Source organism: Vipera ursinii (assembly GCF_947247035.1).
Source record: "Vipera ursinii genome assembly, chromosome: 10".
Classification (NCBI taxonomy): Eukaryota; Metazoa; Chordata; class Lepidosauria; order Squamata; family Viperidae; genus Vipera; species Vipera ursinii.
Window position 1 is genome coordinate 13,650,892 of NC_139520.1, and position 20,957 is coordinate 13,671,848.

Consider the following 20,957-nt stretch of genomic DNA (forward strand, 5'->3'; position numbering starts at 1 on the left):
CCCCAGACAGGCAGACCAGCTTCTCTCTCTCTCTCTCAGGATGGTTTCCTTCTGCTGTCGTCTCCTGCAGGTTTCTTTCCAAAAAATAATAACAATAGTAACAACGTGAAGGAGCGCTACTTTTAAAAAAAAGCCATGGTTTAATAATAGTCTGTTGCAATATATTAACTGTGACACATGTCATCATAAAAACACCTAAAATCAAACACTTCAGGAGAAACTGGTGGAGGCAGGGCTAGGGGAATGAATGAGGCCAGCCCCGTGCCTGGAATCCAGGTAGAGGCTGTATTCAGAGGCCGAAGAGGAAAGGGGGACAGTAACAGGAGGCTCATCCCTTTAGCTCCCTGGACACGGTAAAGAAAGCCTCTCGGGCAGCCAAGGCTTGGGAGAAGGTGGGTTGGTCCCTCTCGTTCCACCTGCCACTGTCGCCTCGGTTGCAAGAAGCACCATTGGAGAATGAAGGTGGTGTGCAAGTCCGGGTCAGCGAGGGGGAACCTTGGTTCCGGTCTCTAGATTTGACCTCTGATGGTCAGGGATGGGGCCCTTCCCCACTGACCTCAGAAACAAATGTTTTTTTTTCAAGTAGAACGGGAAAGAGGGACGATGGCACCAATGGCTATAGCGTGATCATGGTGCCATCCTCTTGGAGGCTGCCCGCTCGGCTGCCACGCATGGGGCTCCCGCTGCCACTGTGACTGTTCAGGGAGGGCAAGGAGCCTTGGGAGCTATAGAGCGAGAGGCTGTGCTGGAGGCTGTCAAGAAGACCCCCGTTGGGGCAGCTGGCAGGCAAGTCACTCTCAATGACCAGGTCTCCCTCTTCGTCGCTTTCCCCGTCGGCTGTGCTACAGTTGCTCAGATACTGGGAAGCCGGGCTGGGCGTCTGCTGGCTGGGGGTGCTGTCCGTAGACATGCCGGAACTCCCCGAAGCCTTACTGCTGCGGATCACGTTATTGCGTTGATTGGCCGGCTTGACGGTGATGATGAGATTGTGGCTGTTGGCCACCATCATGTCGGTGACCTGGTCCAGCGACTTGCCCGCCACGTCAATGCCGTTGACTTCGAGGATCTCATCGTTCACGGCCAGCAGTCCGGTGCTCTCGGCCAAGCCTCCCTTGACCAAACGGGAGATGAAGATGCCGGGCACCTTCTCCACCCCGTGATGGGCCACTCGCACGCTGACCCCGTCCCGGATATAAAAACCCAGGGGCTTGTTGGAGCCGTGTTTGTGGAGCCTCACTCGCCGGTGGGTCTCGGGCAAGATGTCCACGTCGATGATGGAGGAGATCTGGCGGAAGTCCTGGGGCATGCCGATCAACAGGTGAGGCTTGGCCCGTTGGTGCGCTGGCCTCAGCAGTCCCTTTTTCTTCCGCTGCAGTGAGTTGGAGGCAAAGACGCTGGCGTTGGCTTCTGCTGTAAGGAAAGAATGGCAAACGGGTCAGGTGAGCAAGTTGTCTGCTCCAGCTATAGAATTCTTCAGCTTCGTCTCAGGGGTTGCTCGGCTTTTTCCTATTACTGAACTACAGTAAAAGACACAGGTGGTCCTTGACTTACAACTGCTAATGTTACAGTGGACATCCCTGGATACGTATGACCCAGTTCCAAAGTTCTGATGGCTCCCAGTTTATGGGAGTCAGCAACCGACCCAGATTCACCAGTGTTTGCTGCAATCCACGGTCACATGGCTTTTTTTTTTAATGATTCTTTTTTTGCTGAAAACTGAACCCGTTGGTTTAATAACCCTAGTATTTGAATAACCGAGTTGGGAGGGAGCTCGGAGTGGCTAATTTACTTAACGACCACTGGGGGGGAAAAAAGTAAAATTAAGCCAGTCACATGGGTGACCCATTTTATGGCCATCACAATTTATTATAGGTTCTATTATAGTTGTAAGTAGAGGACTATCTGTATTGTCTTTTTTATGTCACTTTTTTTAAAAACATAGATCCCAAATGTATGGCTTTCCAGCCACGTACCACCCCCCCCATGTGGCGTCTATACATGCGTGCACGTATATTTGTACACAAACATACCTATGTTACCCTATTAGGTGATAAATTTTTGGTTTCCATTTGGGATCTATGTTTAAAAAAAGTGACATAAAAAAAATCAATACAGATAGTCCTCTACTTACAACTATAATAGAACCTATAATAAATTGTGATGGCCATAAAATGGGTCACCCACGTGACGGGCTCAATTTTATTTATTTATTTTTGATGCGCCCTTTAGTGATGCACAAATGATTTAGCATTTTGGGATGTAGAGTATCTGAAGGCAAAGGTGGTGCTTGGCTGGCAAGGAGAAACATTAGCCAGCAGTGTCAGTTTTTGAGTTTCTCTTAAGCAAGGGGCAGCACCAGACCACATGGCTTAATCACCCAAGGATAAGCCTCTTATCTATGTTACGTAACAGAATGTCAGAATAAGAGTTATTCTCTTTGTGGAAACCTGCCTGGTTGGGGTGGGGATTGAGATAATGGGGTGCTTTTATAGTTACCCATTGGAATACTGACAATACTATGGCCAACCAGAGGAATTCTGGGAGTTGAAGTCCACCGGTCTTAAAGCTGCTCAGGTTGAGAAAGACTGCTGTAAGCACTAGAAGATAAATCCAATATTTTTCTCCTGCCCAGAAGGGTTGCTTCCTTCCTCTCACCCTACTTCTGAGTGACATTTGCTTCTAGGATTACGGAGCACCACCCTGGGAGGATTACAAAGGGGTATGAATAATTCAGTTTTAATCACACTTTGAGTTATGCCCTGCAGGCATTATTCTGTAGATCTCGGCTACAGAACACAAAGGGCCACAGCTCTTAAGCATCACCACAGCCAGTGCCCCAGACAAAGAAGGCAACCAATCCTGCAAGAATTCATTAGAAAAATCCTTTGCTGAAGCATCAGAAATATACACGTTTAGGCTGCCAATTGAACAAGGGAATAGAAAGGGGTAGGGGAGGGGTGCTTTGTGCTATAATGCCATAGGATTACTTAAGTGTTTGCTAATCTAAAATAATCTACATATTAGCATCTAAGCAGAGTAAAAGACACAAACACACACACACACACACATTGAAATTATTATTTAGAATTGGCACGCTCCAATGGTAAATAAAAAAAAACCAAACAGGTGCACAAAGATAAGGCCACACTTGTTATACTGCATCCAGTTTTGGCTGCCGCAATGTAAAAAAGATGTTGAGACTCTAGGAAGAGGGCAGAGAACAAAAATGATTAAGGGACTGGAAGCTAAAACACATAAAGGAACAGTTGCTGGAATTGGGTATGTCTACTTTAATGAAGAGAAGGACTAGGGGTGACATGATATCAGTCTTCCAGTATCTAAGGGGTTGCCACAAAGAAGAGAGATCAAACTATTTTCCAAAGCACCTGACGGCAAGACAAGAAGCAACGGATGGAAACTAACCAAAGAGAGAAGCAACCTAGAACAAAGGAGAAATTTCCTGACAGTGAGAACAATTAATCAGCGGAACAACCTGCCTCCAGAAGTTGGTGAATGCTCCAACACTGGAAGTTTTTAACAAGAGATTGGATAACCATTTGTCTGAAAATGTATAGGGTTTCCTGCTTGAGCAGGGGGTTGGACTAGATGACCTCCAAGGACCCTTCCCACTCTGTTATTCCCTTCTCCTGGGAAAGAAGAGAGAGCCATCTGTCTTGTAACTAATCCAAGTGTAATTTGCGAAAAAAGGTAACAACAAGGCCAAGTGCATATCTTTTAAACCTGGCTCCTCTCCAAAGCAACGGGGAGGTGCAAAAGGAAAATATCCACAACTCTCGCCTTTCTGCCAGTTTTTATGCCATATGCCATCCGAAGAGAGAGATGCCAGAGAGCAAAGGAGCTGCCTAGATCTGAAGGCTATCTGTAAAAGAATTTCTTTGTAAGGAAGGACGCGGAAGCCTCAGGGATCCGTCACTTAAAAATTCCCCACGCCTTGGTGGTTAGGGGAAGCGCAGTGGCCATCATCCAACCTTCACGGTCATGGCTAGTTTGGTGTGTGTGTGTGTGTGTGTGTGTGTAAAATCAAATGCATATGAAGGATGTCGGAGTGGAGAAGGTTGGTCTGATGACCCATGAAGAACCCTGGAGACAGGAACGGAAAGAAGCCTATCCATCTTATGACTTAGTGCGATATATGAATTGAACGGTGTTCTCTCTCTCTCTCTCTCTCTCTCTCTCTCTCTCTCTCTCTCTCTCTCTCTCTCTCTCTCTCTCTCTCTCTCTCTCTCTGCCTGCCTGCCTGCCTGACCTACAGCCTAGCCGTTTTGGAGGAGAAAGCAGAGGGTAGAAAGAGCTAAATGTCCCACAGAGAAACAACATGGAGCCAAAAGAAGCAGTGTACTGTCGTAAGATTGGCATGTTTCTCAAGTGGACAAGGCACTGAGATACGGGTAACGTACCGTCTGTGAATGAGTCCTGGGTATTAAACCAAAGACGAAGCCAAAAACGCAAGCCACAGGAGGGCAGGTTTGGGCTAAGGGCCCTCTTACATCATAACACGGATTCGAAGCCTAAGAATGAATCTGGCTGGATCAGTCCATGTCCCACCTCAGTCTTGCGTTTTCTTCATTGTGGAGCCAATGAGTTGCCTCCGGATCCACACAAGTAGCAGATGAAGACCCACAGGTAGTCCTCAACTTACAACAGTTCCTCTAGCGACTGTTCGAAGTTACAGCGGCACTGAGAAAAACTGACGGCTGATTGTTTGTCATACGACGGTTGCAGCATCCCACCCCCGCGGTCGCGGGATCAAAGTTCAGAAGTTTGGCAACTGACTCATATTTATGACAGAGGCGGTATCCCTTTGGCGACTCTTTGACCAGCAAAGTTAATGGGGAAGCCAGAATCGCTTAAAAACTGAACTTCAGGGACTCGCTTAACGACTGCGGCAATAAAGGTCGTAAAATGGGGCAAAACTCACTTAGCAAATGTTTCGCTTAGCAACAGAAATTTGGGGCACAGTCATGGACATAAATCGAGGACTAACTGTATCCCCATCATTCTAGGAGTCGGAATTGTGCTGCGCCCAGGCCAAGGTAACACTAAGCCTTCAAAACCAAGCGTGTTCATCGTATCTGCCCTTTGTGAAATTGTCTAATCCACTTTTGAAGCCACCCAAGCCGGTGGCCATCCCCACACTGTAAGGTAATGAATTCCACAGGTTAATTAAATTATCACGGGGTAAAACTGGAACAGAAATCCAGAGATTCCCTGTGAAGAGTAGGTAAGTCGGAGGGCACGCCCGAGGTGCCCTCCGACTCAGCCCAGCCAGAAATGGTTAATGGTAAGGGACCGCAGGCGATATTGTCCCCAACAGATGGAAGGTTAGCAGGTTGTCTATGCCTCATTTTGACTCTCCTGCTGTTTGCAATTCTTCCCCCCCCCACCCCCACAAGTGTTAAGTAAGAGGACAGATTAATCAACCTGAGATTTAAGAGTATTTTGTGACAAACTATATGGCTTGGGGAGAAACCAGACCAGCCAAATCTGAACAGGTTGCTGCCTTAGCTGGAAACCAAGTGGCATTCACCATCTGGACCTACAATAAAAATTGAAGAATGGGAACCCCAGGAATCAGCAAAAGGATATCTGCAATTCATATACACGATGCCTGGGTGGGTGCCTGATTTCACAAACAGAAGCACCGCAATGTAGCCTAGCACTGGCGATGTTACTTAGTTCGGTAGTGAAACATCTACAAAACAACAACAATAACAACAACCACGCTTAAGAGAGCACCAAAGCATCCTTCCAAATTCATCTCCCTAAAGGAGAAAGCTGCGATCGCTCAGTGCAATATTTTTCCTCTCTCTCATCCTAAAGGACGGCAGGAAAAAAAAATAAAGTACCAGCGCTGTTTCCATTATTGCCTGCATGGTTTTCTGGAGGAAATTCTTCCCTGAAGCTCACATACTGTTTACAGGTCTGCTTGACCAGAGAAAGTAGAGTGGAAAACCTCTTAGCAAAGCACTGTCGAATACAATCTTTGAATCTCCCCAAAACAGAGGAGGGAGGAAAAGGAGGAGGGCTTTCCATGTCTAAATGGAGCACCTTGGCAGACCCCGATCCCAAGTTATAAATATCACCCTGCGTTTTGGGCACAGTAGCTTATTTTTAGCCTGGGAGTCCGGGTTAAACAGCAGAAGCCTTTTTTTTTCCCCACTCCAGGAAGTGGTCCAAGTTACATCAGCTCCAGGTTTTGCAAGACAAGATGTCCTCCCTGGGGCTCCCGTTGCAAGTGGCTATTGTTCTCCCTATCATCTCTCAGCTCTGTGTGTACCATCGCACACAAGAGGCTAGAAACAGTGAATGTTTCCCTTCTCCCTGGGACCCTGAGAAGACAGGAAAAAAATGAAAGAAAAGAAATACGAAGACGAGCTGGTTTCTGGCCCGTTGTTGGCTGTGGCCCTCTCTGGTATGCACCCCGATTCCAAATAAATCACATGAATTGTCTCATAAACTTTACTGGATGCCGACAGACCGATGAGATCAAAACTTAACTGCAGAGAGATGCCAGCAATTTTTCCCAGCATCTGCCAAGTTCCCATTGCTCAGCCTGACGTTCTGTCACCATTGCCTACTCTAGATCCTCTTAAAAAAAAAAACTATTTTCAGATCTGCACTTAAAACAACCCCGGTAATCTACGATGAGCTAGATTTTATTTCTCACAATATATTGGAACGTTTAAAGGGCAACAGCCTGGTATTGTTTGGAATGTGATGCTCATTGTTGTTATTATTTCAACTGTCAGGATTTCAGTCCACAAACATCTTTGGATTCTACTGTTGTCTCAAAGTATACAAAATTATTTTCTCTTCTTTATGGCAAGAGGGCGCTGCTACTTCATAGATAAAGTCAACTGGGTCTCTGATGAAAAGACCCTCCCGAATAGGAGAATCTCCTCCAATGCCCCAGATTCAGAGGAAGAAGACTCTGATTATTGCTATTATTAAAAGATCCTAAGTTACAACTAATAATATTGCCTTATAAGGGTCATAAGTGACCAGTCCACATTTTTTATGGGCTGGCTAAGTTTTGGAAAGCAGATTTTTCTCCCATTGAAAACAGCATCTCCTATCAAAGCACCATGCTGATTAAAAAAAACCAAAACTCTTAATTTAGAGCACTATTCTCTCTTCTGACCTTTAAAAGATCTATTATTAACACCACATCCCTGTTCAGGCATTTGGAATAGGGAAAGATAAAGAAGCTGTCATCATTCAAATATTGCTGAACTGCAATTCCCAGCATTCCTCACCATTGCACATACTCCGTGGGACTGCCTAAGGCAGTGTTTTTCAGCTAGGCTGGCTGGGGAATTCTGGGAGTTGAAGTCCACACACCTTAAAGTTGCCGAGCTTGAGAAACACTGGTCTAAGAGTGATGGATCATCAACATCTGGAGTGTCCCAGACTCACTACTGTCAAGAATAAGTACACAGGTGATAATGTCCATTTAAGCTTCCGGTCCCTGGTTTCTTGTTCCCTGATCATTTTTTTCTTCTTCTCTGCAGTCAATGGCCTAGTGACTGCGAATAGGCAAAATGTTGAAATTGAATGGAATTGAATATTCTATTTGGCTAAGTGTGATTAGCCACACAAGAAATTTGTCTCCAATGCACATGCAGAGCAACAGAATAATGGTAATTACAATCTTAATAATAATCCCAATGCGAGGGGGGAGTAAAGAAGATAATAGAAGGATAAATGATAATACTACAGCCATATTACATGGGTAAATATGCATAAACATTAGACACCAATGTGAGAATTAGGTATTCAGCAGACAAGGGAAAATAGACTCCCTGTGTCTAGTTGTTTTGGCATATAATGCCCCATAACGCCATCCCAAGGAGAAGAAACAGTTTATATCCAGAATGTGAGGGATCTGCAGATTTCTTCTGACCTCTGCAATATACAGGTCTTCTATGGAAGGCAGGCAGTTGCCATTATGTTCTCTGCAGTCTTAACTTTCTGTTGGAGTCTGTACCTGTCCTGCTTGGTTGCTGTACCAAACAGCAACCAATATACTGTACATTGATCTCAGTATATAATAATTGATCTGTTTTACTATTCTGAATGAAGGTTATCAATCTTTCTCAGCATTTGATGGGGACCTGAAGCAGTTACCCGCACTTTTATTCTTAAAAATGCTTTAAATATTTTTTTTTTAAAAAGCACGCCTCCCTGGAAACAGAAAACATTAAAGAAGAGAGGGAGTTAATTCTCAAGGTGCGTCCTACCTCTCTTCTGGATGATGATCCGTAGAAGAGGATTGGCAGACGAGAGAGCCTTGTGATAGTTGTCATCATTGTTAATGGGGAGCAGATCTCCATGGATGTCTGTGTATCCCAGGAGGACATCTGAACAAGGGATCTGGTGCACCCTCTGGATCAGCTGATAGAATTCCTGGAAACCACCCACACTGGACCTCTTCATGGCGAAGCGGCGAAACTCAGCCTCAAACTGCCAGGAAGACAAAACCATCAGGCACACACAAAAAAAGCAAACCTTTCCAAAGCAGCAAAGAAGGTTGAGGCCTCCTTTGATTCATCGTTCTTTCTCCTCACACGAAAACTGCCTCTTACATCGTTTGGAGAAAACACACAGCTCACACGTCACACCAAGCCACAATGTGCTTGTTTGGTTTTGGCTTAGTCGCAGGGGGGTCAAACTCGCAACGTCATGTGACGTGTCGCGACGTATCGTGACTTTTTTGCAATTGCTGGCAACCGGGTGGGCGCGGTTTTGCTATGGTGCATCCGGGCCCGGCAGTTTGACACCCCTGGCTTAGTGGGAGGGGTAAGCAGAAGCTGGCTGGTAAGCAGTTTGGGGAGACAATCCATTTGTCAAACTACAGTGAACAGAAACCAGGGCTTGGTGTGACGTAATGAACAAAACAGTCTGTAGCAGTCTTAAGAATATATTGGAAAGTAACACTTCTGACAGGCAGGAGATCCAGCAAGGTAGACTCAACTTTCCATCCTTCCAAAGTCGGTAAAATGAGGGCCCAGATTGTTGAGGGCAATAGGCTGATTCTGTGAACAGCTTAGAGAAGTGCTGCAAAGCACTGTGAAGCGGTATATCAGTCTAAGTGCTATTTCTATTCAAAATTGATTTAACAATTTGGAGCTTCTGCTAAATACTACACAGGTAATCCTTGACTCACAAGAGTTTGTTTTAGTGACAATCTGAAGTAGCAACGGCACTGCAAAAAGTGACGTATGGCCATTTTTCACACTCACAACCGTTGCAGCATCCCCGTGGTCACATGATCAACATTCGGACGCTTGGCAACTGCCTCATAGTTATGACGGCTGCAGTGTCCCAGAGTCATGTGATCACTCTTTGTGACTTCCTGGCAAGCAAAATCAAATGGGGAAGCCAGTTTCACTTAACAACCGTCTTACTAATTCAACCACTTCAGTGATTCATTTATCTGTGAATCTGTTTATCTTGCTTAGCAACAGAAATTTTGTTGCTCAATTGTGGTTGTAAGACAAGGACTACCCGTAGCGACATGTAGTCAGTTTTGAGTAGATACATGATCTTGTACTCAAGGAGAAGAATGAAAGTTGTTCTCAGATAGCAAATATGTATAGCAAAGCATCTTCTCTTTGATATTTACTGCTTAAACGGAAAAAGAGGGATACAGTGGCTGGGCATGTTATTACAATTAGCTCATTTCCTGCTCTCAAAACCTTTGACTTTAACCTCAGCTAACTGCGAATTCATGCCTTGAATTTCTGATCTTTCCAGCCTGCGTTTAGCCCAGCAATCAACAGGATCACCAAAATGGAAAAGAAACGTTTTTTCCCCCGCCTTGACGAAAGCTTTTAACTAGTGCCCTCAGGATACGTTAGGACTATCTTCTAAGAATCTGCAGCCAAGTGCTCATAATTTGGAAAGTCATATTTCCAACACACCTGGAAGGCACCTGTCAAGCTTCAGCAACTGCTTGCCGCCTAAAACTAGATGTGTTGAAAGGGGGAAAAGATATTAGGTCAAAGAAAGCTTAGCAAATGGATATATTTGCTTTAGCTTTCATTTGGTCTCTAAGTTTGTTAGGGATTTTCTTGATCCTCTTGCTAACCACTTGTTGATTTCCTGGGGAGATGGAAACTCATTTTCCAGATGAAAACACATTCTCCATATGCCTTTAATATTTGGCAAACTAGCAGCCTCTTCCCCAGATTCTGAGAAGCCCATTGCAGTAACTGGCTAGGACAGGCCATTCTCTTCAAATGCACGGACACTTTTCAACTCTCTAATGCAGGCATGTCCAACCTGCAGCTCCCAGGAGACCCTGGACAGCTAGTAATCCAGCCCCACAAATTCATAAACTTGTATATTATGTGTTTTATAGGAGGCCCAAGATAATTCCTCTTCAGTCAGTATGGACTAGTCCAGGGGTAGGCAACCTCGGCTCTTTTATGACTCATGGACTTCAACTCCCAGAATTCCTGAGCCAGCACAGCTGGCTCAGGAATTCTGGGAGTTGAAGTCCATGAGTCACAAAAGAGCCGAGGTTGCCTAACCCTGGACTAGGCAAGCCAAAATGTTGGATACGCCTGATCTTCTAATACGCTACCTTCTTAAAAGCAATCACATTCAGTTCTTGCTATCTCTTCCTAATTATGAAATAGTATGTTTATCATATTATTTATGGCTACATTTGTGTCTTTTTCCTTATGTAGATTGTATTTTTTTCATCTGAAGAACTTTGGAGTTCTCCAGAGGATCCAAACAACAGAAGACATTTCTTTTGAAATAGGTCGACGGGATTGCTTTGTTGCAAGATTTTTATGCTCTCCAAAGACAAATAGGAACAAAGAGCAACATATGGCCCATTATTATTACAATAATTGAGAGCATACAAGATTTTTATGCAAAGTCTGAGCTCCTCCAGACTAATACCGTACAAAACTAGGTTCCTTATTCAGTGCTACTTCTAATCACTACAACAATCAATCATATCAGCCCATCAATTAGGAACACCATACATTAAACAGTTTGGAATCAAATATCAAACTAAATTAAATGACACGGTGGCTTTTAAAAAAACCTGCTGCATCTGAACAAACCACAGTTGCTTGGCACCACGTGTCAAATCACCCACCCCAGTTCATCCAACATGCTAAAATCAACCCAGTCAAGCCACCGGGTGGTTGTGTGAACCAGGTTACAATGCAACAGCCTTTCCTAGAAAGGTGGAAATGCACTTTCCACTAGCTGCAACCCATGTAAGGTCACCCTATAATGGTTAGCAAGGACCTGAGTCACAGTTGCACCTCTGGAGGTCCCAGATGTGGGGAGGGGGGGGGGAGAAGCCTGGTTTTCCCCTGACCAGGACACATTTTTGCACAGTCAAGCTTTTCCGTGAACTTGCAGGGTTGAGCTATTTGAGGGGAGAGGGTGAAGATCCTAAAGGCAGGGGTCTTCAAACTTGGGCAACTTTTAAGACTCGTGGACTTGGAAGTCCACGAGTCTTAAAAGTTGCCAAGTTTGAAGACCCTCCCCCCCTTGCCCTAAGGCCTTGCACCCTGCAGAGAAGCCATTCCCGATCCCACCCTACACCTCTACACCTCGGTCCAAGGTGGGGAGGCCCCTTTCCAACCCCGTTCTAGGGCGAATCACTTCAACGCTTCCTCTTTTTTTTTTTCCTTTCATGCCTGGAGGGGGGGCACACAACAAAGGACGACCCCCCTTTTTTTTTTACGAGGGGTCCCTGCAGAGTCCAAGCCAGCAGCATCCATGGGTCGAGAGCCGGTCGGGGCAAAGCTGGCCATACCTACCGCCTTCCCCATCCTTGGGTTGGGGGGGGGCGGCATCGGCGACCGAGAACATCAGCTCAGACGCCGTCCCCCCCCCCTCCCCGTTTCCAAACCCCGCACTATTGCATAACGCGGCGGCGGCGGCGTTTTTCCCCCCCCCTTTTCTTTCCTCCCCCCCCACCGCCTAGGACAGGGGTCGGCAACCTCGGCTCTTTTATGACTCGTGGACTTCAACTCCCAGAATTCCTGAGCCAGCGTAGCTGGCTCAGGAATTCTGGGAGTTGAAGTCCACGAGTCATAAAAGAGCCGAGGTTGCCGACCCCTGGCCTAGGAGGACAAACTCCGGCGGTTTCTCTCCCCCGTGCAGGCTGGCCAGAAGCAGCGCGCGGAAATCCCTCCAGACCGGAGCAAATAATCCCCATCTGGCCGCCGAGGCACCGCCGAGAGACAGGCGGGGAGGCGGTGATGGTGGCGGCGGCGGCGGCGGCGGGTCTGTCAAACAATCAGCCGGCACCGCCGCCCGTTAGGCCGGCCTTTACCGCCCCGGCGCAGCGCTGCAGCGCCAAGAAGCCAGACGCGTGGCTTCCCCCGGCAAGAGATAGCCGGGTCGAGAGACCCAACGCCCGCTCGGAGGAGGAGGAGGAGGAGGCGGCGGCGGCTCCTCGCTGCACCTGCTGCGCGGCCGATCCCAGCCGGGCAAACATTCCGCCGCTGCGCGCCTGGGCCCGGCCGCTCGTCCCCCGGCCTCGGGGGAAATTGCCGCAGCCTCACTCGGAGGGCTTCTCCGCTCGCCAAAGCCGCTCGGCCCCTTTTTTTTTTTTTGCACCGGGCGGAGGCGCCGGCGGCTCACCTTGCTTTTGACCTCAATGACCGGCTCCGAGCTGCGCGCCGGGGTGCGGTGGTGCTTAGCCATGCTGCGCCGGCCGGGCCGGGTTGCCCTCAGCCGCCCCGCGGTGCTCGCCGCCGCCGCCGCCGCCGCCGCCGCCGCCGCCTCCTCCCCGGGCTATTCTTGCTGCTGCTCCGCCGCCGCCGCCGCCGCCGACCGGGGCCAGGCAGCAGGAGGGGAGGGGGAAGAGAAACTCACCGTCGGTGACGTCACCCCAGCAGTCGGAAAGGGGCCGCGCCATTGGCTCAGGCCGGCCGAGAAGGGCGGGTTCAGAACCTCCGCGGCGGGTCGGATGGAAGGATGCTGACAACGTCGTCTAGGTAACCGCCCCCCCCCCCCGCCCGGCTGGTCCAAGGTGTATCCCGCGGCGGGAGATCAAAGGGAAAGCCAGCGGGACCCTTCAGCGCCGGCCAGACTCGCTGGGCGGCAAGGAGAGACGGGGAGGGGGCTTACCTGAGCCTTTGGACTCATCGCCGTGCTGAGGAGGAGGAGGAGGAGGAGGAGGAGGAGATTAGGGGCGGGGGGGGGCGTCTGTATAAGCCCGCTTTGCTCGTTCTTCGGAGGCCGGCGGGGATGGCGAAGGCAAAGTCCGTCCAGTCTTCGGGGATCCAGGCTGAAGCCCGCGGCTGCTGTCCGAGCGCAGGGCCGGCGAGCCGAGGCCGAGATGGGGTCAAGAGAGCGGCAGAGGACAACCCGGAAAAGGGGAGGGGAGGGAGGGAGGGGGACAAACGGGGCTGGGCTGCATTTTATTTTATTTTTATTTATTTTAATTCCATTTATATTCCGCCCTTCTCCGAAGACTCAGGGCGGCTTACAAGCTTAGCAGTAGCCTTCATTCTATGTATATGCCTGCTTATTATTTTTTATTTTTTATTTTTATTTTAATTCCATTTATATCCCGCCCTTCTCCAAAGATTCAGGGCGGCTTACAAGCTTAGCAGTAGCCTTCATCCTATGTATATGCCTGCTTGTTAGGGCTTTCACACACACCCCAAGCGGCATTATTACAAAGTCAGCTTAATTGCCCCCAACAATCTGGGTCCTCATTTGACCTACCTCGGAAGGATGGAAGGCTGAGTCAACCTTGAGCCTGATGGGATGCAAACCTTGGATTATTCGTTGACTGGACACAGAGAAACTTTCGATTCCCCAAGCCACATAGCGAGGCTGAGGGTCCACAGGAGAGAGGCAGTGCATGTTGCCCTCCACAGCCCCCCAGGGTAGCAGATTAACTCAAGAGTGGTTCATACTGTGAAGCGTATCATGCAAAGGCAAGTGATGCATATCATCCTATCTGGGTCTAGAAGGCCCTTAGTCCAGGGGTCTCCAACTTTGACTTGTGGACTTCAACTCCCAGAATTCCTGGCTGGGGAATTCTGGGACTTGAAATCCACGCATTATAAAGGTTCACAAACATTGCTCAGCGCCATCAGTGGCCGTGGAAAGACTTCTGTGCTATCTTATTCTCTGTAACTGTCCCAACACCTTCAGGCGGTAGAAGCGCCTGGGAGGAAATGGAGGTAGATCTCTATTTTGAACTGGAATTGTCCCTAAGAACTAACAAAATAATTTACGCTATTTTTGTTGTTGTTGCATGTTTGTAATTAAATATCAGGTAAGAATAGAGCAGGGGTAGGCAACCTCGGCTCTTTTATGACTCATGGACTTCAACTCCCTGAATTCCTGAGTCGAGTTTAAGTCCATGAGTCATAAAAGAGCCGAGGTTGCCTACCCCTGGAATAGAGCTACTTGTGAGGACTTAATTAAAGGTCACTCACTGAATTATTATTTCTTTTTTTTTAAAATTGAGCAAATGTACTAAAGGGCTGGATAGTTCAGTCTTCCCAAATGACCCACTTTTAGCTTGGGTGCAGCCTTGGAGATTTTTAAAAAAGTTTCCTGCAACTTATAAGGGTTACCAGGGAAAACCTGAATTTTGTAAGACTGAGTTACTTAAATTAAATCACGGTTAAAGGTTGTCCTACCCCCCCCCCCATACTTCTATTTTTAGGAGTGATCTTAAAAAAAGTTCTGTTTCCCAGTTTTAACTATATTATTCTTGAAGTAATTTTGGGTTAACAGACAATTCAGAACTCCCTCCCAGTTTCTTAAAAGGATAAACCCACATGTTTCTCAGCCTTGGCAATTTCAAAATAGGTGTATTTCAACTCCCAGAATTCCCCAACCAACAGTGGCACAATTATGTCTTTGCTGTTTGCAGCTAATGGAAGAGAGTAGAGGGTGTAAAAGCCTTAAAAACCTTGAGTAAATGCACTTTTCCCAAACTCCATGGAGTTTTTTTTGTGCCATGATATTTAATGTCTGATTTTTTTCCCCCTTGATGCTATTTCTTTATTTGTTGTGGATCATAGGCAGTATGGTGGGTCGAATCCCGAGTGCCGCGTAGCAGAGTGAGCGCCTGTTACTCGTCCCAGCTTCTGCCAACCTAGCAGTTCGAAAGCACGTAAAAATGCAAGTAGAAAAATAGGGACCACTACGGTGGGAAGGTAACAGCGTTCCGTGCGCCTTTGGTGTCTAGTCATGCCGGCCACATGACCACGGAGACGTCCTCGGACAAGCGCTGGCTCTTCGGCTTTGAAACGGAGATGAGCACCGGCCCCTAGAGTTGGAAATGACTAGCATGCATGTGCGGGGGAACCTTTACCTTTTATAGGCTTTAGAATATTTTTTCTTTGCTCAGTTTTTCTAACACATAAAGATTAGAAATGACCTTTTAAATTTTGGGGGGAAGGGGCAAGGCTTGCAGCCTTATGTTTTATTTTTATAGATCTGAAAAATACTTAAAAGGAACTTTTGAGCTTGGATTAAAATTTGCAGGAGCTGGTAACAACAGTGTGCATCTTATGTATCAATTTGGTCAGTGTACAAGGAATTTTGCCATTTTTTATCTTTATTCTTTATGAATGTAGGACAAGCTATTTTGAATGAAGCCTGTTTCCTGCAGAGACTAATATAGTGCTTCTGGAAACCCTATAAGCAGGCTATTAAACATACATTCTCCTCTCTTTCTATCCTCAGCAACCAATATGAAGTGACATATAGCACTTAACCTTTCAAACTACTTGCCAAGATAATAAATTATTTTGAAGACTAGTAAGCAAGTGACACCTTGTAGCACTAATTTGTCTGAACACATCTTTCGAATTATTTGAGCTGAATTTTACTGCCAACTGATCTAACGGGTGAGCATAAATTCTGCTATTATGCTCTAGTGGTTAAGGCAGCCAGGCTAGAAATAAAGGAGACTGTGAAATCTAGTCCTGCCTTAGCCATGAAGTTCGTCTGGGTGACTTTGAGCCAGTCACTGACTCTCAACCCAACCCAGCTCAGAGATTTGTTGCTGGTGGGAAAACGGGAGGAAGAAGGTGTGCTGAATATGTTTGCCGCCTTGAGTAATTTGTAAAAATAATAATGGCAGGATACAAGTTTGTAAAAATAATAAAGGTGATAGGAGAGAGGGGGGGGGGAAAATGTCCGCCCGATATTTCTTGATCACGTATAAATTCATGTAACGCTATCCCTGCACCCCTCACTTCCTTTATGAATTACAATGCCCAGCAAGCTATTTAAGAAGAAGGCTATGGCTGGCCATGTTTTAAAGGAGGTCTGACCTTCTCTGGCATGCTTTGCTCATTCAAAAATCCCAGATTTTTTTTTTAAATGTGTGGGAGGCCTTTACTAGTTTTTGCTCTGCGGCAGCTTTAGGTGTCCCTGGCTGGCTTAACTTTCCTTTTGTAAGGAGTGCCTTCTGAAGGAGGCTTTTGCTGTTCAAAAGGCGTGGAGTACGCCAGTGATTCAACATAAATGAGAACGTTTTGGTCTATTCCCTGCAGGATTTATGGTCAGCTGGTTCAGCTGATAGAGTAGATGCAAAAAGTAAGCTGTAATTTTTTTCCCCCTTTTCTGTCTCTGCTTTGCAAAGGCAATTTGGGGTTTCCAGTGTTCGTCAGTTCTCTTTTATTACATCCATGCTTTAATCCAGGGGTCCCCAACCCCCGGTCTGGGGACCAGTAGCGGGCTGCGCCATGCCAGCAACCGGTCCACACAAACAAGCAGAGCCCCATCCACAGGATGCAGGCAGCACACAAAACCACGCACCTTCCGATCCATGGGAAAACCTCTCTCCACGGAACCAGTTCCTGGTGCCCCAAAGGTTGGGGACCTCTGCTTTAATCAGTCCTGACTTTGGGTGACTACAGGGATCAGTCCCTTGCATATACATTTAATCATAGTAATCATTTTTGCGGGCAACATTTTCATAAGGCATTTTTCCTGGTGCCTTTTTCAGAGGGCTGACAGGGCGTGACTACGCAAAAGCAGAACGAGTAGTAGGACATTGGTAACTGCACCAGAGGCCTATCAGTGTAACTGTAGAAAGATGGAGCTTCTCAGAACACAGTTCCATAACAGAAGAACAGACTTGGAAAGGACCTTGCAGGTCTTCTAGTCCAAGCCCCTGCTCAGGCAGGAAACCTTATACCATTGCAGACAAATCTCTTCTTAAAAACTTCCAGTGTTGGAGCATCCACAACTTCTGGTGGCAAGTTGTTCCACGGATTAATTGTTCTGTCAGGAAATGTCTTAGTTCTAGGTTGCTTTTCTCCTTGATTAGTTTCCATGCATTGCTTCTTGCCCTGCCTTTCAGGTGCTTTGGAGAATAGCTTGACTCCCTCTTCTTTCTGGCAGCCCCTGAGACATTGGAACACTGCCATCATGTCACCCCTAGTCCTTCTTTTCATTAAACTGGACATACCCAATTCCAGCAAACTGTTTATATGTTTTAGCCTCCAGTCCCCTAATCATCTTCGTTGCTCTTCTTTGTACTCTGTACGTAGGTTGAAATAACTAACTGCAGATAGAAAATGATCTTGCATTTTTCCATAGCAATTTTCACCCAATTTGCAGCAGTAGAATTTGCTCTAGAACGTTTTAGAAAGTTACTTATACGAAATTCTTGAGGTGTATTTATTTAGTACTGAAAAACTATCTCTGAATTCCCTGTCTTTGCTGTATTATCCTCTCTCCAGTGGTCTACAGTTTTGCAAGCTCCCCATCGCTCCATTAATTCTCCAGGAAAGTTCTGATGAAGTGACTCATTCTCTGGTGAGTTTCTTCAATAACTAATCAAGTTATTCAGCGGCATGGAAGAAAGTTGCTCTTCTGAAACAATCCAGCCACTGAGAAATTCATGGGGAAATTCTCCTTTTATTGGAGAACTTTGAGGGGGGAAAAACAAATCACCCCCTTATTTTCTCTGTACACAGATCAAATAGAGGATTGAAAGACAAGGTGTGCCTCACTTAAAAGCCACCCTCCAGGTAGCTGGGCTGAAGTTTTAGTCATTTTGTCTGATGGCTCCTGGCCATTCCCCTTTCTTGAGGATCCTGCGTTCTGAATCTGCTTCACAACTTAAACTGCTCTTCCTAAATTCTCCTGCAGCTCTGTTATATGACAAAGAAGCCTCTTCTGTCAACAGGGCTGAGTTGAGATTAGGTTACTAGCTGAATTAGACTCTGGAGGCAGATTGAGGCCCCAAGACCAGCCAATGAACTGTGATGTTGCTGTAATCGAACTGGCTCCTAAATGCCATGATTTGTGATGGCGATGAGCACAAATAGTGGTTCTGCTATATTTGTGGTCTCACAGCGATTGGGAATTACTATGTTCCAAGTAGCTGGTTTTTGTGGCTGGATCTGGATAAAGTTTTTCTCCTTATGTCCGGTTTATGCCTGCAGAATTCAGGAAAGGCAGTCCAGTTCTTCACATTTAGCTGGTAACATCGTCTTCTGACCAGGCTGATGTTTTTTAATCGCTCGATACATTTTTAACAACTGAGCTGGCTGTGAACATGGAAGACAGTCTCTCCTTGGCAACTTGTCCAAGGTCTTTATCACTTCTGCCAAGAATGCGAATTGCAGAAAACCCACCCAGTGGCTTATCTTATGTCACCAGGCTGGTGCTGGGTGTGTTTGCATCTTCTCCCCCGCCAGATGTTCTGTCTGCTCTTAATCAGCAACTTAGCAGACATCTGCAACAGCTAGAAAGTTCTTCCCCTAATGTCGTCCTGAGAGCATACCACGTGCATCATCTCGGAGGATCAAATTAGATCTTGATATGCAGGAAGGTGAAACAATTTCTTTTGGGTGGTGGAAATTCAGAAGACTGATGAATGCAAAGATATGTGTATGCCTGAGTGGGAGGCTCACAGTGAGACCGTGGGCCATTTACATCAAAGCAGTAGACGCCTTAGATTCTCCACATAAAAACATAGCATTGGATCCCTGGCTAATCTGTCCCAGCAGCCTGTTGTCACAGTGGCCAACCAACTGCATTATGAAGCCCAAGATCCCCCAGCAGATGACTTTCAGAGGTTACCATCAAGATTGAGAACCACTGAAGGCCACGACTTCCATAAATGTCTCCAATTGGTAGCCAGCAACTCATTCCGGGGGAAGCAATAATTTTTTATTTATGTCCATCCTTTGTTATTTTATGAACAACTCAAGGCAGTAAAAGGTAAAGGTTCCCCCGCACATGCGTGCTAGTTGTTTCCGACTCTAGGGGCCGGTGCTCATCTCCGTTTCAAAGCCGAAGAGCCAGCGCTTGTCCGAGGACATCTCCGTGGTCATGTGGCCGGCATGACTAGATGCCAAAGGCGCACGGAACACTGTTCCCTTCCCACCGTAGTGGTCCCTATGTTTCTCCTTGCATTTTTTTTTACGTGCTTTCGAACTGCTAGGTTGGCAGAAGCTGGGACGAGTAACAGGCGCTCACTCTGCTATGCGGCACTCGGGATTCAACCCGCCAAACTGCCGACCTTCTGATCGGCAAGCTCAGCATCCTAACCCACTGAGCCACTGCGTCCCTGCAAGGCAGTGAACGTATGTAATATCCTTCCTCCTCCTATTTTCTCCAAACTATCCTTTGAGTTGGGCTGAGAGAGGGGCCAGTCCAAGGTCACTCAGCTGGCTTTCACCACTAAGGCAGGATTAGAACTCATGGTCCCCCAGTTCCTAGCCTTGGGCCTTACCTACCTAGACCAAACTGGTGTATATTGTGCAAAAAACCCGCACCAACCCTTTTGTCAGTTCTGATTCTGTCTGGGCCCAGTATTTTGGGAAAGGAAAATATTAGAATGCTTCTGTATTTATGCTGGGAACTGTTTATTCTATAATTTCATAGTTCTGTTAAACTATCTATTCTCTCGATTTTGCCACGAGGGTGAAAAGATGTGCTTTTTGAAGAGTGAAAAGCAGAGAAACTAAAATGTATATGCTGCACTTCCCCCATTCCAGAGACGTCTGGAGGTGAGAAAACAAATATGGACAACCATTAATCCAGAGTGACTTGATATTTCTACAAACCTGACCTGCAGGGGTGTATTAATTTAAGGTGGCAAAAATCCAGGGGAGTTTCATAGCACCTTTTCTGACTCACCAATTTTATCGAAAGGCATAAACTTGACTCTCATGTCTCCTTGCCTCCAGCTCTGCAGTTAATAGATTTGCACCTTGCTGTACACAATACACATCCTGCCAGTTTCAATTACTCACATCAGTTCACAGGGCCATCCTGCGAGGGTAAACTCTTAATATAATTTTAGCAGCTGATACCTGATTTGGTAACGGTCGCCTTTGCATCCCATTTGGTAACTCAGCATGATGGCCGAGCCCTGAATTATGATGGATTACGGTTGGGTGCCACTTTGTCCCAAAGGGCCCCCTCACCTGCTCCCCCCACCCAAAGCCAACTAGTTTAAAGTGAGCAAGATGTCTCAATAAAATTCAGTACAACCGTATATTGCTTGTAATAAAAAGTTTATTTTTCAAGACATGCCATAATTTAACCGCAACATCTAGCTTTGCAAAATCATAAACCATGGTTTCCAAACAACAGTGGATGTGTTTCCATTGTTCAATAAGATGAAAGTAACTATGATCCATTATGGTTTATTAAATGCTACAATGGCTGGGCTTAGACACAAGTACCCATGACCCACTGAGTCATATTTTCCTACCAGATTCATGAATCCCTTCAACAATGGTAGAACTTCTAATGTATGTGAAAAGGTCTTAAAAACTCAGGGAGATATTCAGAGATTTCTCTGCCTTGAAAGTAGCCCATGTGAAATGGTGTAGCACAAACATCAGGAGTTGACCGTAGGAAATGTTTTGTGACATTTTGTATTATCTGATAAAATGCTTTATGATCAGTTGTAAATCAGCAAATATTTTATAACATTTGCCAAATTTCAATCC

The 20,957-nt window shown here is 46.4% G+C and overlaps 1 protein-coding gene across 3 annotated transcripts; it reads right to left on the reverse strand.

Moving 5' to 3' along the window:
- Window positions 1–117: 117 nt before the first annotated feature.
- On the reverse strand, window positions 118–13,087 carry PARD6A (par-6 family cell polarity regulator alpha). 3 transcript variants are annotated; one of them, XM_083370766.1, is made up of 3 exons: window positions 12,643–13,087; window positions 8,262–8,484; window positions 118–1,407 (listed from the first exon to the last, which is right to left on the reverse strand). In XM_083370766.1, exons 1-3 carry the CDS (start codon window positions 12,703–12,705, stop codon window positions 617–619), a joined length of 1,077 nt encoding a protein of 358 aa, XP_083226892.1. In that variant the 5' UTR covers window positions 12,706–13,087; the 3' UTR covers window positions 118–616. The 3 variants fall into 3 exon arrangements, with proteins under 3 accessions (XP_083226892.1, XP_083226891.1, XP_083226893.1); XM_083370765.1 differs by having other exon boundaries at window positions 118–1,410; window positions 12,643–13,083; XM_083370767.1 differs by lacking the exon at window positions 12,643–13,087 and adding an exon at window positions 9,945–10,087 and having other exon boundaries at window positions 118–1,410.
- Window positions 13,088–20,957: the final 7,870 nt, after the last annotated feature.